The following is a 21,388-nucleotide window of genomic DNA, read 5'->3' as shown; positions in this document are numbered from 1 at the left end:
GAGTGTCATAAGGCTATTTGGAAATTATTTTAGTTTTCAAATATTTGAAAATCTTAGATTATTGCTTTGTAATATTACAATTGTAATTACGTGTTACCATGTAGAGGTGGCTGAAGGGGATAGGATTGTTTTAAGAGGCAGGTGAATCACTAAAGGACTTCTTTTTTTTTTTCTTTTTTTTTTTTTCCATCAGATTATAAGGAGTAAAGTTCCTTTTAGGGTACTGTGAGGTTTCCTTGAAAGTGTACAAATGCACCTGGGCCTGGTGTAATAGTGTTACAGTGGTGCTTACTTCTGACCCCTGGTGACTCACTGCAAGAAGTTAGCAGAGCAGTATTAGTAGATCCTCTTTGGTATCCAAAGGCCAAGACTGGGGAACATAAGCTATTCCATCAATAAAATTAGGCCTGCTTCATGGGTTTTATGCTACTAATGCACAGTGGTGTTACAGATGTAGGAGCTGAGTTAATTTTTATAATGCTTTTAAAACTTGAGAGAGGCATGGAATTTAAGGAGGGATGATAGCAGTTTTGGACCATGATGTGTAGCAGGATGAAGTGGATAAGGTGTTTCTGTTCTCAGAATCCTTGAGTCTGATAATTAGAAAAAGAAATCAATTACTTAAAATCCAGTAAATAAATCAGTGTAAGTAAGACGCATCTGTTCTCTGTTTACATAAGGTACACCTGTTTTCTATTTATGCCAACTAGTTTGATCAGTTGAGACTAAAGGGGCCTTGGTTTCTAAAGAACAGGATGTGTTCATTTGGAAAGTTTAAACAGGCTGTAAATTCAGATTCCCTGGGTTTGACTCTCCTTGCCAGAGGAAAGAGGAAATTGATCAATTTTAGCTGACTTGCTCAAAATTCCACAAGATTTTGTAACCAGCAAGTATCTCTTGCTGTAAAAATGATAATTTATTGCCATTTATTGTTACTGTAGGGAAAAAAATGCAAGCAAATAAGAAATTTGAAATTACATCTGTGATAAATGCAGTTCTGGGAGGAAATAACTGATGTGTGGAGAGCAGCAAGTCATAAGAAGCAGATAAAGACTTCAGTTAACTGGAAGGAGTCTCCTATTAACAGCCTTGGTTCTCATGGTGGATTTAAGACACACCAATACCTACTGGGAGAGCAAGAGAGCAGGGCAAAAGCTGTGCAGAAAGTTTCTGATGTTTGTTGATAATTTAAAGAATGTTATTTGAATTTCTTCCAGGAGTTGAGGAGAGAGACTCCACTAGACCTCAACCTTGCAGGAACCAAGGGATTAGTTAGAGATCTAGGCATGAGGTGGAAGCTCCTAGGAGGGGGAGGAATTAGTGAGGAAGCAGGGTCACAACTAAGGGCTACAGTAGAGCATTCTTTGGCCTGTTTTAGGATCTGTTTGGAAGAATGGCAAGGGAGACTGCCCTGGACTTAAGTGGGGGCCATGATAGCAGGTTGCTTTTCAAGGACCACCTCCTGGAGAGTCAAGGTAGCCTGTGATTTTTATGATGGACTAAGTTGGTCTGGAGTGTATTGGCATAAGTGAGAAGAGATTAGAACTCATCTTCATGTGTATGGAGGAACACTTGACAACAGAATGAGTGCTGTGACAAGCTGAAAACTGGTACTACTACTGCAAGAAGAGCTGATGATGGGAGACCTGTTTTAAAAAGTTCCTACCATGCACACCTCAAAATGAGCATAATTAACATGGGGTTTAGGTGAGAGGAGTAGATATTGTTTGGGTTTTTTTCTTAGTATGCAAAATGTATGTATATGTGTACATATGAAGAGTATGATACCAAAGTATGTCTCTGCTAATAAAATCTAGAGTGACATTCTGTCATGAACTAGTGCTGCAGTTATTTCTAACACAGGGCAATAGCTGAGCTGTTCTTACAAAATTAAAAAATTAAAAGTAAGGACATTCAACCACTGCTATTCTAAATTAATCTCCCATATTTCCTTCCATCTGCTAGGGGAAACTTGCAAGCATCTTTTAGTTCCTGCCTGTGTAGTGTGATGGAAATCAAGCCACACCAAGAGCCTGCTACTGCAGGCTCTCTGCTCCATCACACTTGAAACTTGTTTCCATTGCATTTTGCTATCTAATGGAAGACCCGTTAGCATGGTCCTAATCTTTAGCCAATTGTCAGGATCCCTGCTGACTGAACTGCTTATGCTTTGCACCTTAAAGGAGTTGTAAAACTTTGAGTTCACCTAAACTATGTGTCAGAGCTGAGCAAGTTTGTTCCCTGTCTCTAAGGGATCACGTGAATACCATTTTATGAAAGTTGAGATTTCACATCCTGCAGCAGTGATAAATATGGCCAAGCCTACTTTGTAGATCTCTACTTTGATTTTCCTACCCCAACCAGAATATAAAGATTTTGCCTTCTCTTTCTACACTGTGTAGATGGGAGTTTATTGTGAAGTGAAATGGAGAGAAACCTATTTCTCACTGGGACACAGAGGAGTCATTCTTGTGTGATCTTTATATTATGCTAACATTATGCTAGCACCGCCACTGAAATTCCAATAGAAAGGCTGGGGAATGAGCTTGCTGCTTTCAGTGCAGAAGGGATGAAACTCCAAACCTGGGTCAGTCTTTAGCCAGAGCTCATAATGATGCTGAAGAACTGATAAGACAAGTATGGTTAGGAGGTGGTTGGGACGTGCTGTGTGAGCAGAGCTGTAGAAATTACGTTAGTGGGATAACATCAAAAGCTGTTCAAGGCATTTATTGAGAAATTACTCTAAAGGCTCTCTATTAATGTAAAGAAAGAATCTGGGGAAATTGAAGGCTTTCATAAGCTGCCAAAGCCTATGAAACCTTTGTTTCCTAGGTGGGAATCCTTTGCATTTAGAGATGTGTGGAGAAATGGAGATGATGAGCGGTTTTAGCAAATAGTTTTCTCTGACCTTCCCTATAATCAACCTCAGTCCAGACAACCTCCTCTCCCCTTCCTAGTCTCCACTCCCCTTCCTTTCGCTACAGATCATGCTCTGTCTCTTTGGTGAGGAAACAGGTCGTACAGGAAGTTGGGATCAGTAGGTGGCAGTCTCCTTTTTGCCACTTGTCACTTTTTTCTCTTTTCTGCCTCTGTTCCTTCCTTTTTGTTTCATCTGCACTACTGTGGGCTTCTCTGTGGGCCTCATTTCCCTGGGAGGTGGCATGCAGTGCATGTTTCCATGAGGGTGTCTCCACCCCTGTGCACAATAATGTTTGCTTCCAGATGTTTCCTCTCATGTGCATTCCTGTTGTGCATCCCCCCCACATCCTCCTGTGTCCCCTGCTCACAGTGGCAATTGCCCTTTTTCAACTAGGTTTGAGAGGCTGCTGTGGTGGTGCATGGTGGCTTGATTCCATCCACTGCCAAACTGACTGGAACTACCAGGGTGGCCTCTGCAGCCAGTCCTCTGCCCACCTAAGCCCTGCCAGGTGTTCCTAACATAAATTTTCAGCTTGGCCTCAAGTTTTTCTGGTTTGGGAATTTTATTTGTGACCCTAGTGAAACAGAAGCTGCCTGTGATATATTCAGGTGGTAGGATTTCCTTCTTCTGTGTCTCCTTCTCCAGCTAGCAGAAATTTTCATCAAATCTCATTCAGATTGTTTAGCACATATTTGTGTTTTCTTCTGAAAAAAAAGTTGGTTTTTGAAAACCAAATTTTGTTATGAAGGAAAACTTAAACTTTTACACTGGATTGAAAATGCTGAGAGGTCACCAAATAGTTTTTTTGTTGTTATATAATCCAAACAACCTCTCAAACTGTGGTGTTTTAGTACAGGTTATGAAAATATGAAGGTCTTAAAATCATGCTTACTACTAAGTTTAATGAATTGTCCTGTTTATTGCACATTATACAATGTTTTCATATAATCCTCTCAATTCTGCCACAGCAATTCTGTATCTCTGTTCCTGGATCTGTGCTGACGCACTCCCTTCTGCAGCTTCCAGACAAAGCTGTTTTGACAAGCCAGACAAAGCAAGGTGGCAAAAATGCGAGTCCCTGATTCCCTTCCTTCACAGTAGTCAGCAGGATGTGGTGTCCTCAGGTGCTGTATTCTTTGAGCAAGGACCTGAACAGAGATTTTAAACTCTGAAACCAACCAAACACAGACATCTGGAGTCTGTGCCCTTGGAGCATCCTTGTCATAAATGCAGTCAGGTGCAGGGATTTTGTGTATGTGATTTGGGAGAGGGAAGATAGGGTTTGTCATTTAAGTGAGTCACCTGACTGTTGGGTTTACATCAGAGTTCAGAGGGATCCTATGGACTGTCACTCTCTGGCAGCTCAATAACATGAGTACATTCAGAAATCTGTAGAGTGTATGCTGTCCAGCTGCCCAGAACAGAAATCTGCAGTGCTGCTCATCCTTGAAGTTAGATATCGGCAAAGAATTAATTTTCTTTTTAAAATTTCCAGTTAACTGCTGATCTGCTAAGCCAAGTAAGATTTTTCAGGTCTTAGTCAGAGTCTAGCTGCTGCTATGTTGATGCTGCAATGTTCCAAGCATTTACTCAGTAGCTAAGGTCTGACTTAATTCTTGTGCTTACTGTATTTGCAGGGATAATAGTGCAGTCAAAATACATAAATCTCTACCTAAGAAACCTTAAGATGGCTGACAGAGTATATATGATGGTGAACCTTTTAGTGTCTGATTGGCTTGCCTTCAGAATTCATATTTAAGACTTAGAACACAGTTGAATATCATAGATGTTCATCTCTTGATTTGGCTTTGTTTCAGCTTTGAGGCCTGCAGAAGCTGGACAGTTCTGTTTGGTTAAAAATACATTGAGTTGATCCATAGAGGATGTATAAGATCCCTGAAAGATGTTCTGATATTTAGATTTACCTTTCTTTTTATTTTGAAGTCTGTCCTTCATGTTATATGATTGTTCTCATTTTCTGTTGGAATTCTCAAGAGATTTCTCAAATCAAACCCAGAGAACTGGAGGATGTGGGCCCTCACCACTGGTGTATTTGTATCAAGCAATAGTGGCTGTAAAAAAGGGTAAAAGCAAACAACCCACAAAGTCCCTACCAACAAAACTGCCTATCAGACTCGCTCCCAAGCTGGAATTTAGGTTAATCTCACCCTCCACTTCTGTTCCAGCAAATCTCTCAGTAATAGTTTCTGTCTGAGAACTTAATTTCTGATATTGTCCCTGCCCCAGTTGTCTGCTGTCTGATAACATTTTTAGTTTGTTTTTTTTGGCTGTGACACCACTTCAGATGTGACAGTGCCACAGGGCACCTTTTTTGACTGCAGTGTCTTGCCTAAGCTTGCTGACTGAAGTGATGTTTGGTGCCACTGCAGAAGAGGCACCCTGGAAGGTTTGTTTGAGGTGACTTTGTCTCTATCTGTCCTTCAAAGCCATGATGGCTGCTTTTCAGCTGCTGGATTGGCAAAGAACAAGGAGAGGAGAGAAACCAGAGGAAGCTTAGGAAAGTAGACTTCCCTCAAATTGAGAAGGCAAAAGAACACTATGATTTGCCCACGTATGGGAAGAAAATCCTTTATGAAGATGAGGGGTGGAGTGAGTATGTAAAGGGGACCTATCTGGAGGAAAGACCTTTTGTCAAGATACAAGGCAGGATGGGCTTGAGGCTCTCCCTTTACATGATGCTGTCAAGGGTGAGATTCCTGAAGGCACTGCTTTAGGGGAGCTGCAGTCCCTGATCCTATCAGTGTCCAGCTGCTCAGAGAGTACTGTTCATATGGAGCAGAGCTGGAGGTGGTGTCTGTGTTACAGACTCACCTAAAAGTGCAGCCGGTGCACAACATTGTTGTCCTCAGCATCCTCAAGGGTGGGCAGCTGCAATCCCTGACACTGCACAGGGATCTTTTCTTTGTGTCCATTGTTGAAGCTTGAGATGGAGTTGCAGATGACTTCTGTGCTCTGTTTCCTTGCAGGCTGGGAAGAACCAATTCCTGGCATTGCTTTCACATTCCCAGCTACACAGGGAGTTTTTTCTCCTGTCCACAAGGCAGGGCTGCTCTTATTTCCTAGGGAGGCAAACTACAAAGGGAAAGTAGAGCACCTGAAATGCAAAGAGGAGAGAGTTGGGACTGTTCAGCCTTGAGCAGAGAGGGTTCAGGAAATTTTGCAGATGTGTATGATTAGCTCTGATGGGTGTGAAGAAGATGGGAGCCAGCTACTTCTCAGTGTTGTTCAGTGGCAGGGCAAGACACAAATGGACACAAAATTAAATGCAAGGAATTTTATTTAAACACTAAACCCCATCTTTTTTCCTTTGAGGATGGCCAAACAGTGGAAGTTTTCCAGAGAGGTAGATTCTCTGTCCTTGGAGATACTGACTGAACTTGGTCCTGAGCAATCTGCTGTAACTTACTCTGATTTGGGGGTGGGGGCTAAACTGGGCTATCTCTGGAGGTCCCTTTCCACCTCAGACATTTGTGATGTAAGTGCAGGCTTTACTAACCTTCATAATCCTATTATTCAATTAATAGATGATGTATGAATAATAGTATTTTTCTGTACCTTCACATGCCAAACACAGTAGCCATAACTGGAAAAATGCTTTTCCCATATTATTTGTGCCACACTTGCCATGTCCTTTGCTGCAGTTCTGATTTACTAACAAGGTAATGCAGTGCTGCTTGATGCTTGTAGTAGAGACATGTAGGGTATTTAATAATTACTGTTGAGGAGATAAAAAGGCATGAGCAATTTGTGTACTGAGCAGATGTCATAAGAAGCAAGGATTCTGTTATATTTGTGTATGGTACAAAGACAATAATACCACACAGACTTTCTGACATTGGCTTTTGAAGGTTTATAACTGTATTTAGACCTGTTGTACTGATTTTTTTAATATTTTGATAACTGGTAGCCTTAGTTGTAGGTTTCGTCCAGGTTTCCTCATGAGTATTCTACATTTGAAACTTGGAAAATTATTAGCATTTGTTACAAAGCCTTATTGGGAAAAAAAAAGCACAGTTCTTGTTCAGTTGGTGTTCTGTACACGGATAAAATCTCCTAGTAACATAAATTTCTAGGGTCATCCTACATGCTATTAAAAAAACATCTTATCTCTAAATCTAGAAATGTGAAAAATGTCTCACAAGTCTTTCCCTGTAATTCCTCTTTTCAGGCTGCTACACCTTCCACTTCTTCAGATAAAGAAGATTTCTTCCCAGGCATATCAGAGAAAACCCAGACTCCCACAGCAGCCCCAGAGAATGCCACTGAAGGTGGGATCATGCTACTTCCCGCTAATACCGCACCATCTGAGCCCATGCAGCAGTTCACACCACCTGCTACTGCTGCTAAAGCAGGTAATGTTTCAACTTAGCTGGAGATCTTGGGGGTACCTGCAGGTTGAATGGAGGGTGGGCACGGCTTTTCTACTGTCAGGTTTCCAAACTGTTGTTAGTAAGAGCTCATTCTTTATCTAAATGTTACATAATCCCACTTTAAACCTGTAGACCTACAGTAACCTTAGTAACACTGTAAACCCCAGACCCTGTAGTCACTTAATTCTGAGGCAAAGCCCTGACCAAGTCCACCATTAGTGGGAAATGACAACTCAAGGAAATACAGCAAAGTAAAAAGCAGAGATTAAGGCCAGTTTTAAGTGATTTAGGTTCTTTTTTACTTGGTAAGCAATACCTGAGGCTTTCTAGGATTTCAGAGTAGTCTCTTCTAGCCATATTGTTATTTTTGGTGTGACTCATTGGAACATTGTTCCCTCTTAGAAACTCTTCAGTAGTAGCCTATCTGTAGTTGCCAGATACCATGCAGCAGCATAGGTGGGACCTGAGGAAGTACAGGAAGTCCTTAACGGTGGAGAACATGGCCTCCAAATCCTGGGAAAGCAAAGTTTTGCTCTAATTTCAAAACTGTAGGGATGCTTATTACACTTACAGCTGCAGAATAAATGGTTTTATTTTGAAAAGGATTTTTAACCACCATGTCCTCTGTAGTTGTGTTAAATTCTGTGTGTATGTTCACGTATCTCCTTTCTCCTGCTGAGTTTCCTGCCTCTCTGTGCACACTGACAAGGGGTTAGAAGGGCCACAAGAAACAGAGAAGCACACATGTGTTTTTCTGCACTCCTAATGTACTGAGGAATTTGGAGACCTAAGGTCTTTGCTTCCTGGTAGAGAAAGTCTGGTTTGGGACATTCTTGACACCCTCTACCAAAATGCAACCTGGCAGCCAGGATAGCAATAGGTATCCTGGTATGAAGGTAACAAGAAGACATGACCTACAAGAGATTCCTCTCCAAGATAATGGATCATCATTACCAGCTGTTGACTAGGCAGCTCTTCTTCCTCCTCCTGTGAAAGAGTAGGTCGAAGAAGGTCCAAAAAGGAGTTTGGAAGAAGAAGCTGAAGGGAAGGTTGTGATGAATCTCACTATAGGTACTGCTATATACAAAGATTGCCTAAAGTTTCTGTGTTCTCAGCCAGACTGTCTAGAAAGTCTCAATGACAGTCCCTCCTTCTCTCTTTTTGCCATCATCCTCTTCTAGACATTTTATTATCCTCTCATGTGAAGGTCCAAGTGCAAGCCTTTGCTCCACAGGTGTCCAGGGCAACTTCCATGATCAACTGTGAAACCTTGGGTGAATTTAAGTAGCAGTGACAGAAAGTGTGCTGTCAGTGTCTTCACTTCATCCATTTTTAGACCCATCAGCTGCCACTGCTGAGTGGCTTCTTTGGCATCTCTTCTGCATTTGTAAGTTGGACATTCAGACACCAGTGAATTCTGCCTTCAGAGAACTTTTTTTCTGTGGTTCCCCAATATTAAAAGCGAGATATTTAAAAGATTTGAAATACAGGACTAAACGAACTTTCCCTAAGTTGTGTTTTGGTATGTTTCTGCTAGGGGCTGTTTTTGTGTACTTTGGCATTTTTTGAAAGAGAAAAGTTTTCACAGACAAGGACTGGATAGCAAGTGGATTGAATGGGCAGTTCAGATAAGAAATAACTATTTTCACTGCTATGCAAGTGGATTTTTTAAAAGGAACACAAGATGGACATTGGAACCTGCCTTACAAGTGCCACACAAACATAGAAGTAGTACTTCTTGGCTAAAGAAGGTGTGATATTAAAGTTCTACTATGCTTTTTTGTCTTCTGAAATTGTCTTTTTTTAATTCCTGCACTTCCAGATACTGAGAAAAATACATAACTCTTTATGCAGAGTATTGTTACCTCTGATATGAAGGAAAATGAGAATGCTTTTCTCTGAAACAGAAATAGGGAAAACGTCACTTCATAGTTGGAAAAGAAAAACTTTGTTAAAAAGTGAGGGAAACACAATCATGATTAAATAGATTATTATTTTATACTGTATTAAGGATTTTTTTTTTAATTATCATTGCCTGTTCTCAGTAGAGTACTTGTCAAATTTTACTTAATCCATTGCAAATAATATTAGAAGATACTAAGTTTATATCAGTTCAGTCTGTTATAACATAGTTTACTCATCCTGTCTTATATGCAGTTAAAGAACTTACTGTGTCTGCTGGAAATAACATACAAGTGATGTTACCCAAAAACGAGGTTGAACTGAATGCCTTTGCTGTCCCACCACCATCTACAGGTGAGTTCAATGCCTTGGTACACAAGGAGATGCACACACTACCAACTTGCAAATGCAGACAAGTTCTGAGTTATGTGAACTTGTCTATCCACCACTTGGGATACAACAATTTTTTTCATTTATAATACTGCCTCTTTTGTGGCTCTAACTGCAGAAAGGATTTTGTTCGTTGGATTTTTAAAGAGGATTTTTTTAAGTGGCTTTTACTTTCAGAACCTGAACTCATTAGCCAGATGGTTCAATAGAAAGTGTAGTTTTTGACAAAAGATGATGTGGCCTAGTTTTTAGCATCTTGCTGTAAAGCTCAGGGGAGGCAGGAAAATAGATTTTGAATGCAGCATTTGCCTTAAAACTGCCATCTTTTGAATTGCAGGAGCAAGTAAAAGATATTTCATAAGTAGCTATGTAAAGTATAACTTCACATGAAGCGGGTTTTTGTGAAGATGTCTATTATTTGTGAAGCCCATTACATCCTTGCTGTTTTACCAAGTTGCAACACACTGGGAGTTTAACATGTGGTCATACTGCTTAATTTTACAGGCTTAAGCAGCAGCAGTCCTAATTTCATCTGTAGTATTTTATCTGATGAGTGGTGATGTTGAGTTCTTTGTTTTCTGGGTTTATCTTGAACACAAAACTGATTGTTCTTATGCTGTGTTATTGCTCTTAGAAACAGCCTATACCTATGAGTGGAGCTTAATCAGTCACCCTGCTGACTATAGTGGGGAAATGGAGCACAGGCACAGCCAGACTTTGAAGCTCTCTCATGTAAGTGAGCTGTAAGCTCAGACTCATTATGTTTGTGTGGTTCTTTCACAGAATTTTAACCTGTGGGGAAGGGCACCTAGATTCAAGGAGTTTAAATGGCTTCAAGCCATCCTGAGTCTCTTCACTTGTTTGTGTCACCAAATTTATGCCAGTATCTTAGAGTGCTTTAATAATTTTCTAAGATAGAGTAAAAATTTCTCAGTGTTTGCTTCATGTGCCCCATTTCCAGGCAGTGACTAGTGGTCTTTTATGCTTGTGTTTATAAAAGTAGTTTGAGGATTCAAACATCCAGATTTATTCTTTTGTGATATGATTGTCAGGTTTAAGCATACTTCTTTTGTATAATTCAACATGTAACCCTATTTGTTCTGTGTTTGTCTCAGTTGTCAGTGGGACTTTATGCCTTCAAAGTGACAGTTTCTGGTGAAAATGCCTTTGGTGAAGGTTTTGTAAATGTCACAGTCAAACCAGGTAAATCAGTTGACTGATATAATTAATTTCTTCGACACATGTACAGCATACTTATCAAACAGTCTCTGTTTGTCAAGGACATCTGGCAGTCTAGTCATGCTAACATGTTTCATATCTGGGTGTCTATAAGGGGTTTTAAGGAAATAGAGTCTTTCTCACTGTGTTTAAGTGCTCTCTAGTCTTTCCCCCTCCTCAGGCAAAGCCTGGGGTATCATCATGCCTCCTCTCCTGGTCCTGTTCTCCAGCTAGGGACAGCAATCGTGCTGATCCAGCTCTATCTGCAGGTTACAGTGCACAGCTCTGATCTGAATTATACCACCTAGGAGGACTGCAGTGGAACACTGCTGTGTCAGCACACTGCTCATCAGTAACCTCTTCTTTGCCTTGTCCAAAAAGGACAGCAGATGCTGCAAAGCTGTGTATCCTAGATTTAATCACTGGGGTCTATTGATCTGTAGACTTTACATTAGTTTTTGCCTGGACTTTCACTAATATTTTTTTCTTCCCTTGTTTTCTTCCCCTCTATCTTTCTCACAGCAGTCAGAATTAACCAGCCACCTGTTGCTGTTGCTTCACCCAAAGTGCAAGAACTTTCCTTGCCTACAACTTCTACCTTCATCGATGGCAGTCGTATGTACTGGACCATCCTGTGCTTATATCCTATATTTTTAATGAACCGTTACAATGTTATTGTTTGTCAATTACTAGTGAAATTTCTTATTCTTCTCAGAAGTTCCCTGAATAATGGTTTATTTTGGGAGTATTTTTTAATTTATAAATTATTTAAATAAATTAAAAAATTATAAAACACAACCTTGCACTTGGAGATTGAGATGAAGTGTGTCATACTGCAGCTTCCAGTTAGCATCCACTCTTACAGCTCCTCTCCTGTCCTGCCTGAAGATTCTCTGTGCCAGTAAAGCTGGGGCCATAGTAGAGAGTTGTCAGATAGAGTGTGATGAGGTGTTGTAATTACATTCATAATTATTGAGTGCAGACAAGTCAGAATGTGCAGAGTCTGAGACTGATACATATTTTTTTTAAAATTCATGTGTATGAAGAATTGTTAAGATAAATCATACCAAAGATAACTTGGTATGACTCTGTGGTTCATTGAGCTTATTCAACTATACTTGTAGAGACAATTCTAGAAAACCAGTTATGGATGAGCATATGAATGATTTAAGTATTCATTCCAGCAATTGCTACAAGAAAGTGATGTGTTTTTCTTTAATGAATGTAGAAAGTATAGATGATGTGAAGATAGTGAGTTACCACTGGGAGGAAATTAAAGGTCCCCTGCGAGAGCAGAAGGCATCTGCTGACACACCTGTCTTGCACTTGTCTAACCTTGTTCCTGGAAACTACACCTTCAGGTACCTGCATGATGATTTTCTTGGGGGTTTATCTATGATATCAGCTAAATGTTTGGTTTTTTCAGTGTTCATGTATATCTCCTCAAATAAAAAACTTATTTTTTCTTCTTCATAATGTTACTCTTCATATTGCACAGTGGATAAACATATGGAGTGGTTTTATTAAAAAAATGCTTTCAGTGATCCTTTATAACACTAAATTACAGAAAATAAAGTATTATAAATTAAATATGTCCCCACTTCCAGCAATAACAACTGTGACAGACTAGTTTGGTTTTTTTTGCAGCTTAGAAGTTGGCTAGTGCCCTGAGTGAAGCTATGAGTCAGGCTGTGAAAGTCATCCTCTGAAGGGTGGTGGCAGACAGAATAATATTGACAGACTGATCCTCACAAGACATTATTATGTACTGATTTTACTGAGAGTCATTCTGTTCTATATAAGAGCATTTGCCTTGCTACTGGTTTCCTCCCTTTATGCATTGCTGAAGCTGGGGGTTGGCCAGACAGTGGAAGTAATGTTTGTGGTTCAAGGTGATTTAGTGAAAATCAGTCCTTTTCCTAAATGGTTTAAGTTAAAACCCAGTCTATACAGAGGCAGACTCCCCACTGGCCCAGCTTGGGTTCTTTGGCTGCCAGTGGGCTGCCTATCAGTCAATATATTATGTATCAGTGTAGCATCAGCAGATTGTTGAACACAGCATACATATACATTAGCTGTGGTCCTTCACATAAGTTACATCAAATTTTTACAGCTTCTACTTTAATTCTGTATTTTTTACTGGAATTGTTCCATATCGGACAGTAGCAGAAATGAGTGTCAATTTTTTTCCACGTTAAAAAGGGCAGTGTGTTGCTTACAAGCAATGCTTCTAAGTGTGTTCCAAACCCTAGGGAATTCAGAAGTCAGTTCAGAAGTCACCCTGTGGGGGAGGGTGATTTACCTGAGCAGTAGAGCAGTGTCTTGAAGATTACAAGAAATTGTCTGGTCAAAAAAATCCAGTGTCCTTGATACACTTCCAAGTGTATCCAATTCCATCCAAGTGTATCCATTCCAATGGATGTGTACCCATTGGAAAACATGTGTTCCCTAATGTCTGAGGTAATGAGCACAACTTTTGCTCCTGCTGAGGTTCCCTTCTGTGTGGTCAGCTGTATGCAGTTTTCATAACAGAGGTGGATTAGAGATTAGTTGGTCACCACACTGAAATTGGGAAGCTTTAATCCCTTTGAAGTGCCTGCAGTAGTCTCATTTTGAGATGAGGTGTTTTAAAACCCTGTACATTTTTAGTTTTGTAACTTGATATTGATATTAAACTCCATGAAAATTAATAATGATGTGCCTCAAAGAAATAAGAAGTGAGAATCTGCTGCTGTTCTACAAGCAGAGCTTCTGAGCATCCAGAGTAGTTTTAGGTGTTTCACTATAGGTGATAAATAAAATCCCTGTTTATTACTGAATAAATTTTTAAAAGAGTTTGCAGTGAATGGTGAAGTTGACATTGACAGCAGGGAAAGGGTTTAATCTGGGATCCAGAATAACTAGGCTTTTTTTGGTTTTTCTTAAAGATTGAAAGCTGTGTCTGTAAAGTTTTCTGAATTTTTTTCCTACCTTAGTTGAGAGATATGTGTGTCTGAAGCAGAAATTCATATAATCATTGTTTTTTGTTTAGGTGGTGTTTGAAAAAGTGCCAGGAAAAGATTACTATTTCAATTTAGAAGTTGGCAGAACTTCACCTTAAGAGATACTGTTTTTCCTGTTGTAGACTTACCGTGATTGATTCAGATGGAGCAGCCAACTCCACCATTGCATTTCTGACTGTCAACAAGCCAGTGGATTACCCACCTATTGCTAATGCAGGACCAAATCAGGCAGTCACTTTGCCCCAGAACTTCATCACACTGAATGGAAACCAGAGCAGTGATGACCATGAAATTGTCAGCTATGAGTGGTCGCTCAGTCCCAAAAGCAAAGGCAAGGTTGTAGCAATGCAGGTATGTGTATTTCTCCTAGCACAGGATTTAAAATCTCTTTTATCTTTGCCTCTAACATGAGCAGGCACATATCTAAGTGACTGCTCAGAAACACTGAAATATCTAGAGTGATATTCTTTTTTTTTGTTTTTCTCTCACATGTGTTCAGCTCTTATTTTAGATACTACTTTTAATTCCTTTACACATTTTTTTTTATTTTTTGGGGCTAAACAAACTTGCCTGTTCCCTGGTGGTTTGGAAAGACTTAAAGTTCACATTGTCTGTCCTGAACCCTAGAGGCTGTTTCACAGGCTCCCATCTTCTGAGGTTCTGGGCAGGCTGAAGACTTTATAGGAGAATGTAGGGAGAGTCAGAATTTTCTTGAAATACTTTCTCCTGGAGAGAGTAGAACTCAAATAGAAACTTAATTTTCTGAGAGAAAGATGGCATGATATTTTGGCAGTGTTTATGCCACGCTCTGTGATGGATTTTTATGCTCACTAAAACATACATTTCCAGCGAGAGCTTACAGAATTTATTCTCTTATTTTCATGACGGTTTGTGTTGTTGTTGTTTTGGATTTTTTTTTTAATCTGAGAAGCTAAATTTTCAGTAGTCTATTTTCAGTAGACTTGCATTCAGTAAGTTGGAGATTCTTACAGCTCTGTAGGCAGTTGAGATAATTAATGTAATGAATCCAGCTGAAGCTCAGGAGCTGTATTTTATGAGTCTTGATTTCTACTATGTTGACAAATGCTTTAGATGTTCAGAACTGAAAAGAGATCACTGTAGATCTATTTAGGAAAGAATATTATTAATGCAAGTCTACACTGTAGAGGAAAGTAAAAATGATGAAAGGACTTATAGCATTATGACTTCCTCTGACCATTCACCAAGACAAAAACTTTCCAAAAGCACCCAAGCAAACTGAACTGGTAATTTTTGAGAGCTGTTCAATCTTAAAGCAACCTTTTTGAAGGAAGGGAACAACTGCTCAAAGTATCCAGTGGATTCACTGGGTATTTAATATGGAAATGCAAGTGCATGTTACAGTTTCTTTTCAACAGTAAAGTTGTAAGTTTTCTTACTTTTAAATGTAAGTTTACTTTTCTTAGAAAAAGATTTCTAGTAATCTTTTTCATGTGCCTGAAGCTGAGGGCCATAGAATCATAGAATGGTTTGGGTTGAAATGAAGATCATCTTGTTTCAAAACCTTGCCATGGGCATGGATGTCACTCACTAGACCAGACTGTTCAGGACCCCATCCAATTTGGCCTTAAACAATTCCAGTGATGGAGTAGCCACAGCTTCTCTGGGCAACCTGTGCCAGTGCTTCACCACCTTCTGAGTAAATAATTCCTTCTAATATCTAATGTAAGCCTGCCCTCTTTCACTTTGAAACTATTCCCTCTTGTCTTGTCATTATCATTAGAAGCCCCTCTCCCTCATTTTATAAGCCTCCTTTAGGTACTGGAAGACTGCAATGAGGTCTCCCCAGAGCCTTCTTTTCTCCAGGCTGAACAACCCCAACTTTCTCAGCCTCTTTATGGAGTGGTGCTCCAGTCCTCTGACCCATCTCCATAACCCTTCTTTGAAACACTCCAGAGGATTGCTGGTCTTTGGTGTATTATATGATATCCACTTTTAGAGTGCAGTGTAACAAGTACTTCTGCTGGCTAGTTAATCGTTTATCAAGTCTCTTTGTTTTTATTGTCATCTTTATTCAAAAAAAAGAAAAAAAAGAAAAAAAAAAAGCCAAACCTATTTGCATTATGATTTGGTATTCCTCAAATGAGAGATGCCACAAATGTTCACTTTGTTAGCAAAAGGACCTATAGCTGGGCTCAGTCATTTTATGAGCTTCTATAGGTATCAGTAAATGTTGCTGGAAGAGTAAACTCCTGACAGAGTTTTCTTGTTTAATATGGAGGTTTTTTTTCATAACCCTATTTGTCTGGTTTCAAGTCAAGATTGGTTTTGTATTTAGCAGTTTTTATAAGTACTAAACGATGTCATGGTGCTTGTTTTGAAAATATCCCTTAGGAAATGGAATAAGCTGTAGGAATTTCCATCAGTGTTTAATTTCCTGTTTGAGAGTGGTAGTGTTCCATGTATTATTTCACAATTATTGCTCTGTAGAAATGGTGCAGTGGTTATACCAACAGAAGTTAGGATTTATTGCCTGTTTCTCCAGATTGGTAGGAACAGTTGCAATAGTGAGCACATTACCTCTGTGCATCAAATCTTTATCTGCAAAGGTGTATTAACTCCTTGCTCAAACACTGTATTTATGACTTTAAGCCTTAATTTTTCCTTGCATTTGCTCTGTAAGACCTTTCATTACTCACAACTGTCTTGTCTCGTGCTCTGTCCTTACCGATGCTGCGAAGGGAGTGCGGACGCCGTACCTGCAGCTCTCTGCAATGCAGGAAGGAGATTACACGTTCCAGCTGACTGTGACAGACTCTGCACGGCAGCGCTCCACAGCCGAGGTCACACTGATTGTGCAGCCTGGTAAGTCAGTACAGGCACAGCTGGGTCCCTCAGGGCTGGCCCAGCCTGGGGCCTTGGAGCCATTTTCCAGTTCCCCCTCTCCTTGCATTGCACCACTGATATGGCAGCCCCAATGCCTGGTACCCCTGGATCAGGGACTTGTCCACCTCCATTTTCTGTCAAAGCAGGCAGTTAAGTGTGGAATCAAACTAAATACAGGTGGTGATCCTGAAGGTTCACACCAGCCTGGTTATGTAAGGCAACAGTGGTCTGTTTGAACGTGCTTCTGAAACCCAAATTGCAGCTCTTGAGTTTAATGTCCTACAAAGTCTATTTTGAAAGCTGCTCAGAGTATCAATCAGTGCTTGGCTCAGTTTTCTTATTGTTTTGAAATTCTCCTGCAAGAGTCCTTGTGTGATTTGAATTCACTCAAACAAATTGTGTTGTGTTTCCTAGGAAAAAGTGTCAACCAAGGACTTTTCAAAAACTGCATCTTTCACATGTTTATTTAGGTTTGGGAGCCAAATGATTTGGGCCTTGTGTGGTTTTTGTTGGTTTTTTTTTAAATGCTATTTTTTTTTTTCACGGTATGTTTGCCTTTTATATCCACAGTGGCCTTTTCTGCCCAAGTGCAGGTCTCACATTCCACCATGGGGAAATGTTTTATCTTCCTGTTGCCGCTTAATATATACATCGTTTGTAGATGATCCCTTCTGGGGCAATTTTACAGCAGTCATTCACTGCAGAAATCAAGAACATGAATTGGAAGTGTGGCGTGTGGTGGTGCCTTTTAGGCACATTATAGTGTGGAGTTAGAGAGATGCTATTGCTGAAGTCAGGCCCAAGGGTAAATAAATACCCAGGAAAATGGTAGTGTTGCTGGTTTTACTATGTCACAAAAGAAGAGGGTGAGGACAGTAACAGGTTATGTTTCTGCACTAAATTCTCAAAGGCTCTGAACTGGCATTAACTTAGTGGCCTTGACCAGCAGACAAAAGGGCTGAGGGCAAAGAATTGTATTTGTGTGGGAGGTTTTGAAAGGGATGGAACCAGGAGAATACCCCACCACTCATGTTTTGTGACATTTCATATAATGCATTGAGCTTGCAGGAAGATTTTTGGGAGTGTGTGCCTTTAGATAGGCCAATGAAGAAGGGAAGGACTTGCTGGGATTTGGGATCCCACTTGCTGTGGAATTCGGCTTGCTGCAGAGCTGACCTCTCCCACTTGCTGGCTTGGGCATGTCATACTTGTGGTTTGTACCTTTTGAGCCAATACATCAAAATTTTATTAAAATACCCTGTGTAAAATCTGATTGAAAACCTTGCCAGTTGCTACCTAGAAAATTTCATACACTAAATACTAATTTTGCAGAAAATAACAGTCCTCCAGTAGCAGTGGCTGGCCCTGACAAAGAATTGACCTTCCCAGTAGAAAGCACTACACTGGATGGAAGCAAAAGCCGAGATGACCAAGGCATTGTCTTCTATCACTGGGAAAATATCAGGTATCCAAAGATTTTACTAATCCTCAGTAAAATAGAGAACAAAGTGGAAGTGAATTGATCTATAGCCTCTTATCCAATCATGTTGAATGATGAATCATGAATTATGTTTGAGAATTGCTTTCAGGGCAATCCCACTTGGGTAGTAATAGCATAAGAAATAGCAATTTTAAGTTGAATTTGAAAAGCTCAGGCAGTCTCTGCCTATGTTTTGCAATGTTTCATTTTGAGGCCTACTTTTATAAAATTAAGAGAAAATGTCAGGAACCTCTGTGTCTTCTGTTAAAAAGCAAGTAGCAGGCTTGGGTATCTATTCTGTAATATACAAAGTTTTTCCATTTGTGCTTAGAACTATGGTTTCTCAGTCACTTGTTTGTTGAACAGTAAAGTGTCAGTCACTTTGCCCTGAACTTCCAGTAATAGGTGACTAAATCACTCTTGAATGATGATTGAAAATGTTTTACAAAAGCTTATAATTGTATGTTTATGTGCAAACCTAACTGATCCTTAATAAAAGGGCAAGGTATTTTAGCTCATGCAGCTGTCATACTTGGTACAGGAAGAGGTCTGCTGGCAGCCTGTACAGGTTATGAGTGGCTCTTAGAGCCATATAATTTGTATGAAATAGCTATTAGTTATAGCTCTATTTTAATGCTCTCATGAAATAGAACCATGGTGAGGATGAACTTCTGGGGGGTATTTTCTACTCTGGGTGCTTTGAATGTCTTGGAAAAAGGCATTAATGAATCCTCTAAACTAAACTAATGTCTCAGACAGTTCTTTAGCCATCAGTGCTTATAGCAGTAGTAGAACTACAACAAGTCAAATAAAAAGGCCTGGGTCATGCTGCTGAACTCACATTTTGGGTGGCTGGGCGCGATTATTTTTGTGAGACATTTTGTTTCAGTGGGCCAAGCTCTGTACAGATGGAAAATGATGACAAGGCAATAGCAACTGTGACTGGTCTCCAGGTTGGTACCTATCACTTCAGGCTGACTGTCAAAGACCAGCAGGGCTTGAGCAGTGCATCTGTGCTCTCCATTACTGTGAAGGAAGGTAAGCCTGGCTGCTGCTTCTTAGGGCATGGTGGGCAACTGGGTAGTTTATTCATTTAACTGGACAGAATATTGAAGAAAATCAGAACAGAAAAATGTAACATATTTGTGGTTATATTTCAAATGTGTCTAAGAAAACTGCACTTTTGTAGTAAAGTAGTATTGTGAGTGACTGGCAGAATTGATTTCATTTGATGCAAACAGTTTTAATGTTCAATGTATGCAAAATCAGTTGTAATAAACATAGTTCAAAATAATATTTTTGACAATTGTATGTCTACATCATTAAGAATTTTTTCTATTTTAACGTTTGAAATTAAGCTTTGGGCAGAAAAGAAGATTTACTGTGGATTTTAAAGTAGCATCCAAGAAGTGACACCTCAGTGAACCAAGTTCCACTTAAAAATTTAGTATTAAAAGACTTGGGTTGTTTGTTTTTTTTGTTTTTTCTTATTTTGGTAGTGTGTTGTTGTGGTGAGTTTGTTTTTGTTGGTTTTTTTTTTTTTTTTTAATTATACAGAGAAACAGTTGCTGTAATGTGGGGTATTTTAGGTTTTTTGGGATATTTCCCAATGTGCATGCTGTGGAAGAGGCTTTGGGATAATCATGGTATCATAGAATGGTTTGGGTTTGAAAGGACCTTGAAAATCGTCTTGTTTCAAACCTCCTGCCATAGGCTGGGACATCTTCCACTAGACCAGGTAGCTCAAAGCCCCATCCAGTCTGGCCTCAGATACTTGCAGGGATGTGTTGACTTCAGCAAGTCCAGGATGCAGTTGGATTTCTGGACTGCAAGTGCACATTGCTGGGTTGTGCTGAGCTTCTTGCCAGTCTGTTGACTGACACCCCAAGTCCTTCTCTTCAAGGCTTAGTGGCATTATCCTGACTTCTCCCAGTCTAGTCTCTGCCCAGCTTGTACTTGGGATTTCTCTGACCCACATGCATCTTGGAAAAGAAGCTGGACTTTGTTTTTCTCATGTGCATCATTGCTTGAACTGTTTTAGAGTTTCAGTTAGTGTTCAGTTAGAAATACATGGCAACAGCTCTGCCCATGTCCATGGTCTTGTTTTGCTGTGAAGCGTAGCCACAGTACTGTCTACAGTTGCAGGTTTGCTAAAATACTAATACTGAAAATACTCGGTTTTTCAATAACCAAGTTTAGTCTGGTTTTACTTGGAAGACAACAACCCTATGCTGTTACAGTCAACTCCCTTGAGATCTACCCAGGACTGAATTATTTATGTCCAACTATTTGTGTCCAGTGAGGTATTTCACTCAGCCCCACAGCTTCCTTGAGCCCTGACTTATTAGTTCTGAAAAAAAATCAGTGATGTCTGGTTTCTGGGAAGAGAACATGTTCATATTTCTTTGGCTTTTTTTCACTATACACCCAATGGATGCCTTAGTTTCACTGCTAGTAGCGAGCAAAAAGCATTTGGGAATTAGACTTCCTCGTAAGTTTCCTGACTGCATTTTGCCTAAGTATAGGCATTTTGAAGATACAAGATCTTGCATAAGCTTCTATTGGGTAATAAGCAATTTTCCAGATGAAAAGGACCCAGCACGGTGATCTCACACTGGGCTGTGTTTCTAAGTAGGCAGAAAATCTTTTTGCTTGACTGAGAAGATCTGATGCTTAAGTTATTGTAAGACTGTAAATAGAATATCCCACAATGCTTTTTGGAAAAGATCTTTCTCCTCGACTGCAATATGCTCAGAGCCAGATTTTGTAAACCCACTCATCCCTTCCCTGGAGCTTTGACATGAGGTTCTGTTGTTATTGTCTCTAATCATCAGGTAAAGAATTGTAGTGTGGGTGTATTGGCAATGGCATGTCACATGTTTTGAAAGCAAATCCTTCTCTGCTATTTTTATTGCTAGAGAACAACAGTCCACCCCGGGCACATGCTGGTGGGAAGCATGTTCTAGTGCTTCCAAACAACTCTGTTACCTTGGATGGCTCAGGGTCTGCTGATGACCAGGGGATTGTGTCATATTTGTGGATTCGGGATGGTCAAAGCCCAGCAGCTGGAGTAAGTTCCTTGAAGGTTGTAACGAAATTTGGCTTTTGTTATTTGCAGAACCACAGCAGGGGGAGCAGGTACAACCCATAAGATGCTGTCAGGTGTGGTGCCTGTTTCTGTTTTGTCTCCCCTGCTCTCTGTAATGCTGTGTCTCAAGAG

At 40.0% G+C, this 21,388-nt stretch overlaps 1 protein-coding gene across 3 annotated transcripts in view; it reads left to right on the top strand.

The window, feature by feature from the left end:
- Positions 1 to 21,388, top strand: part of KIAA0319 (KIAA0319 ortholog) — a 56,197-nt gene that overhangs the window by 21,443 nt on the left and 13,366 nt on the right. For all 3 annotated transcript variants that reach the window (XM_023919628.2, XM_023919629.2, XM_086842882.1), the window contains exons 4-14: positions 7,110 to 7,293; positions 9,469 to 9,567; positions 10,238 to 10,335; positions 10,719 to 10,806; positions 11,344 to 11,436; positions 12,050 to 12,182; positions 13,946 to 14,174; positions 16,544 to 16,667; positions 18,021 to 18,153; positions 19,058 to 19,206; positions 21,087 to 21,238. In XM_023919628.2, coding sequence (XP_023775396.2) covers positions 7,110 to 7,293; positions 9,469 to 9,567; positions 10,238 to 10,335; positions 10,719 to 10,806; positions 11,344 to 11,436; positions 12,050 to 12,182; positions 13,946 to 14,174; positions 16,544 to 16,667; positions 18,021 to 18,153; positions 19,058 to 19,206; positions 21,087 to 21,238 — 1,482 coding nt within the window. The remainder of the gene's footprint in view (positions 1 to 7,109; positions 7,294 to 9,468; positions 9,568 to 10,237; positions 10,336 to 10,718; positions 10,807 to 11,343; positions 11,437 to 12,049; positions 12,183 to 13,945; positions 14,175 to 16,543; positions 16,668 to 18,020; positions 18,154 to 19,057; positions 19,207 to 21,086; positions 21,239 to 21,388) is intronic.

Source organism: Cyanistes caeruleus, chromosome 1 (genome assembly GCF_971803275.1).
Source record: "Cyanistes caeruleus chromosome 1, bCyaCae1.hap1.1, whole genome shotgun sequence".
NCBI lineage: Eukaryota > Metazoa > Chordata > Aves > Passeriformes > Paridae > Cyanistes > Cyanistes caeruleus.
This window is presented reverse-complemented; position numbering and strand designations above follow the sequence as displayed.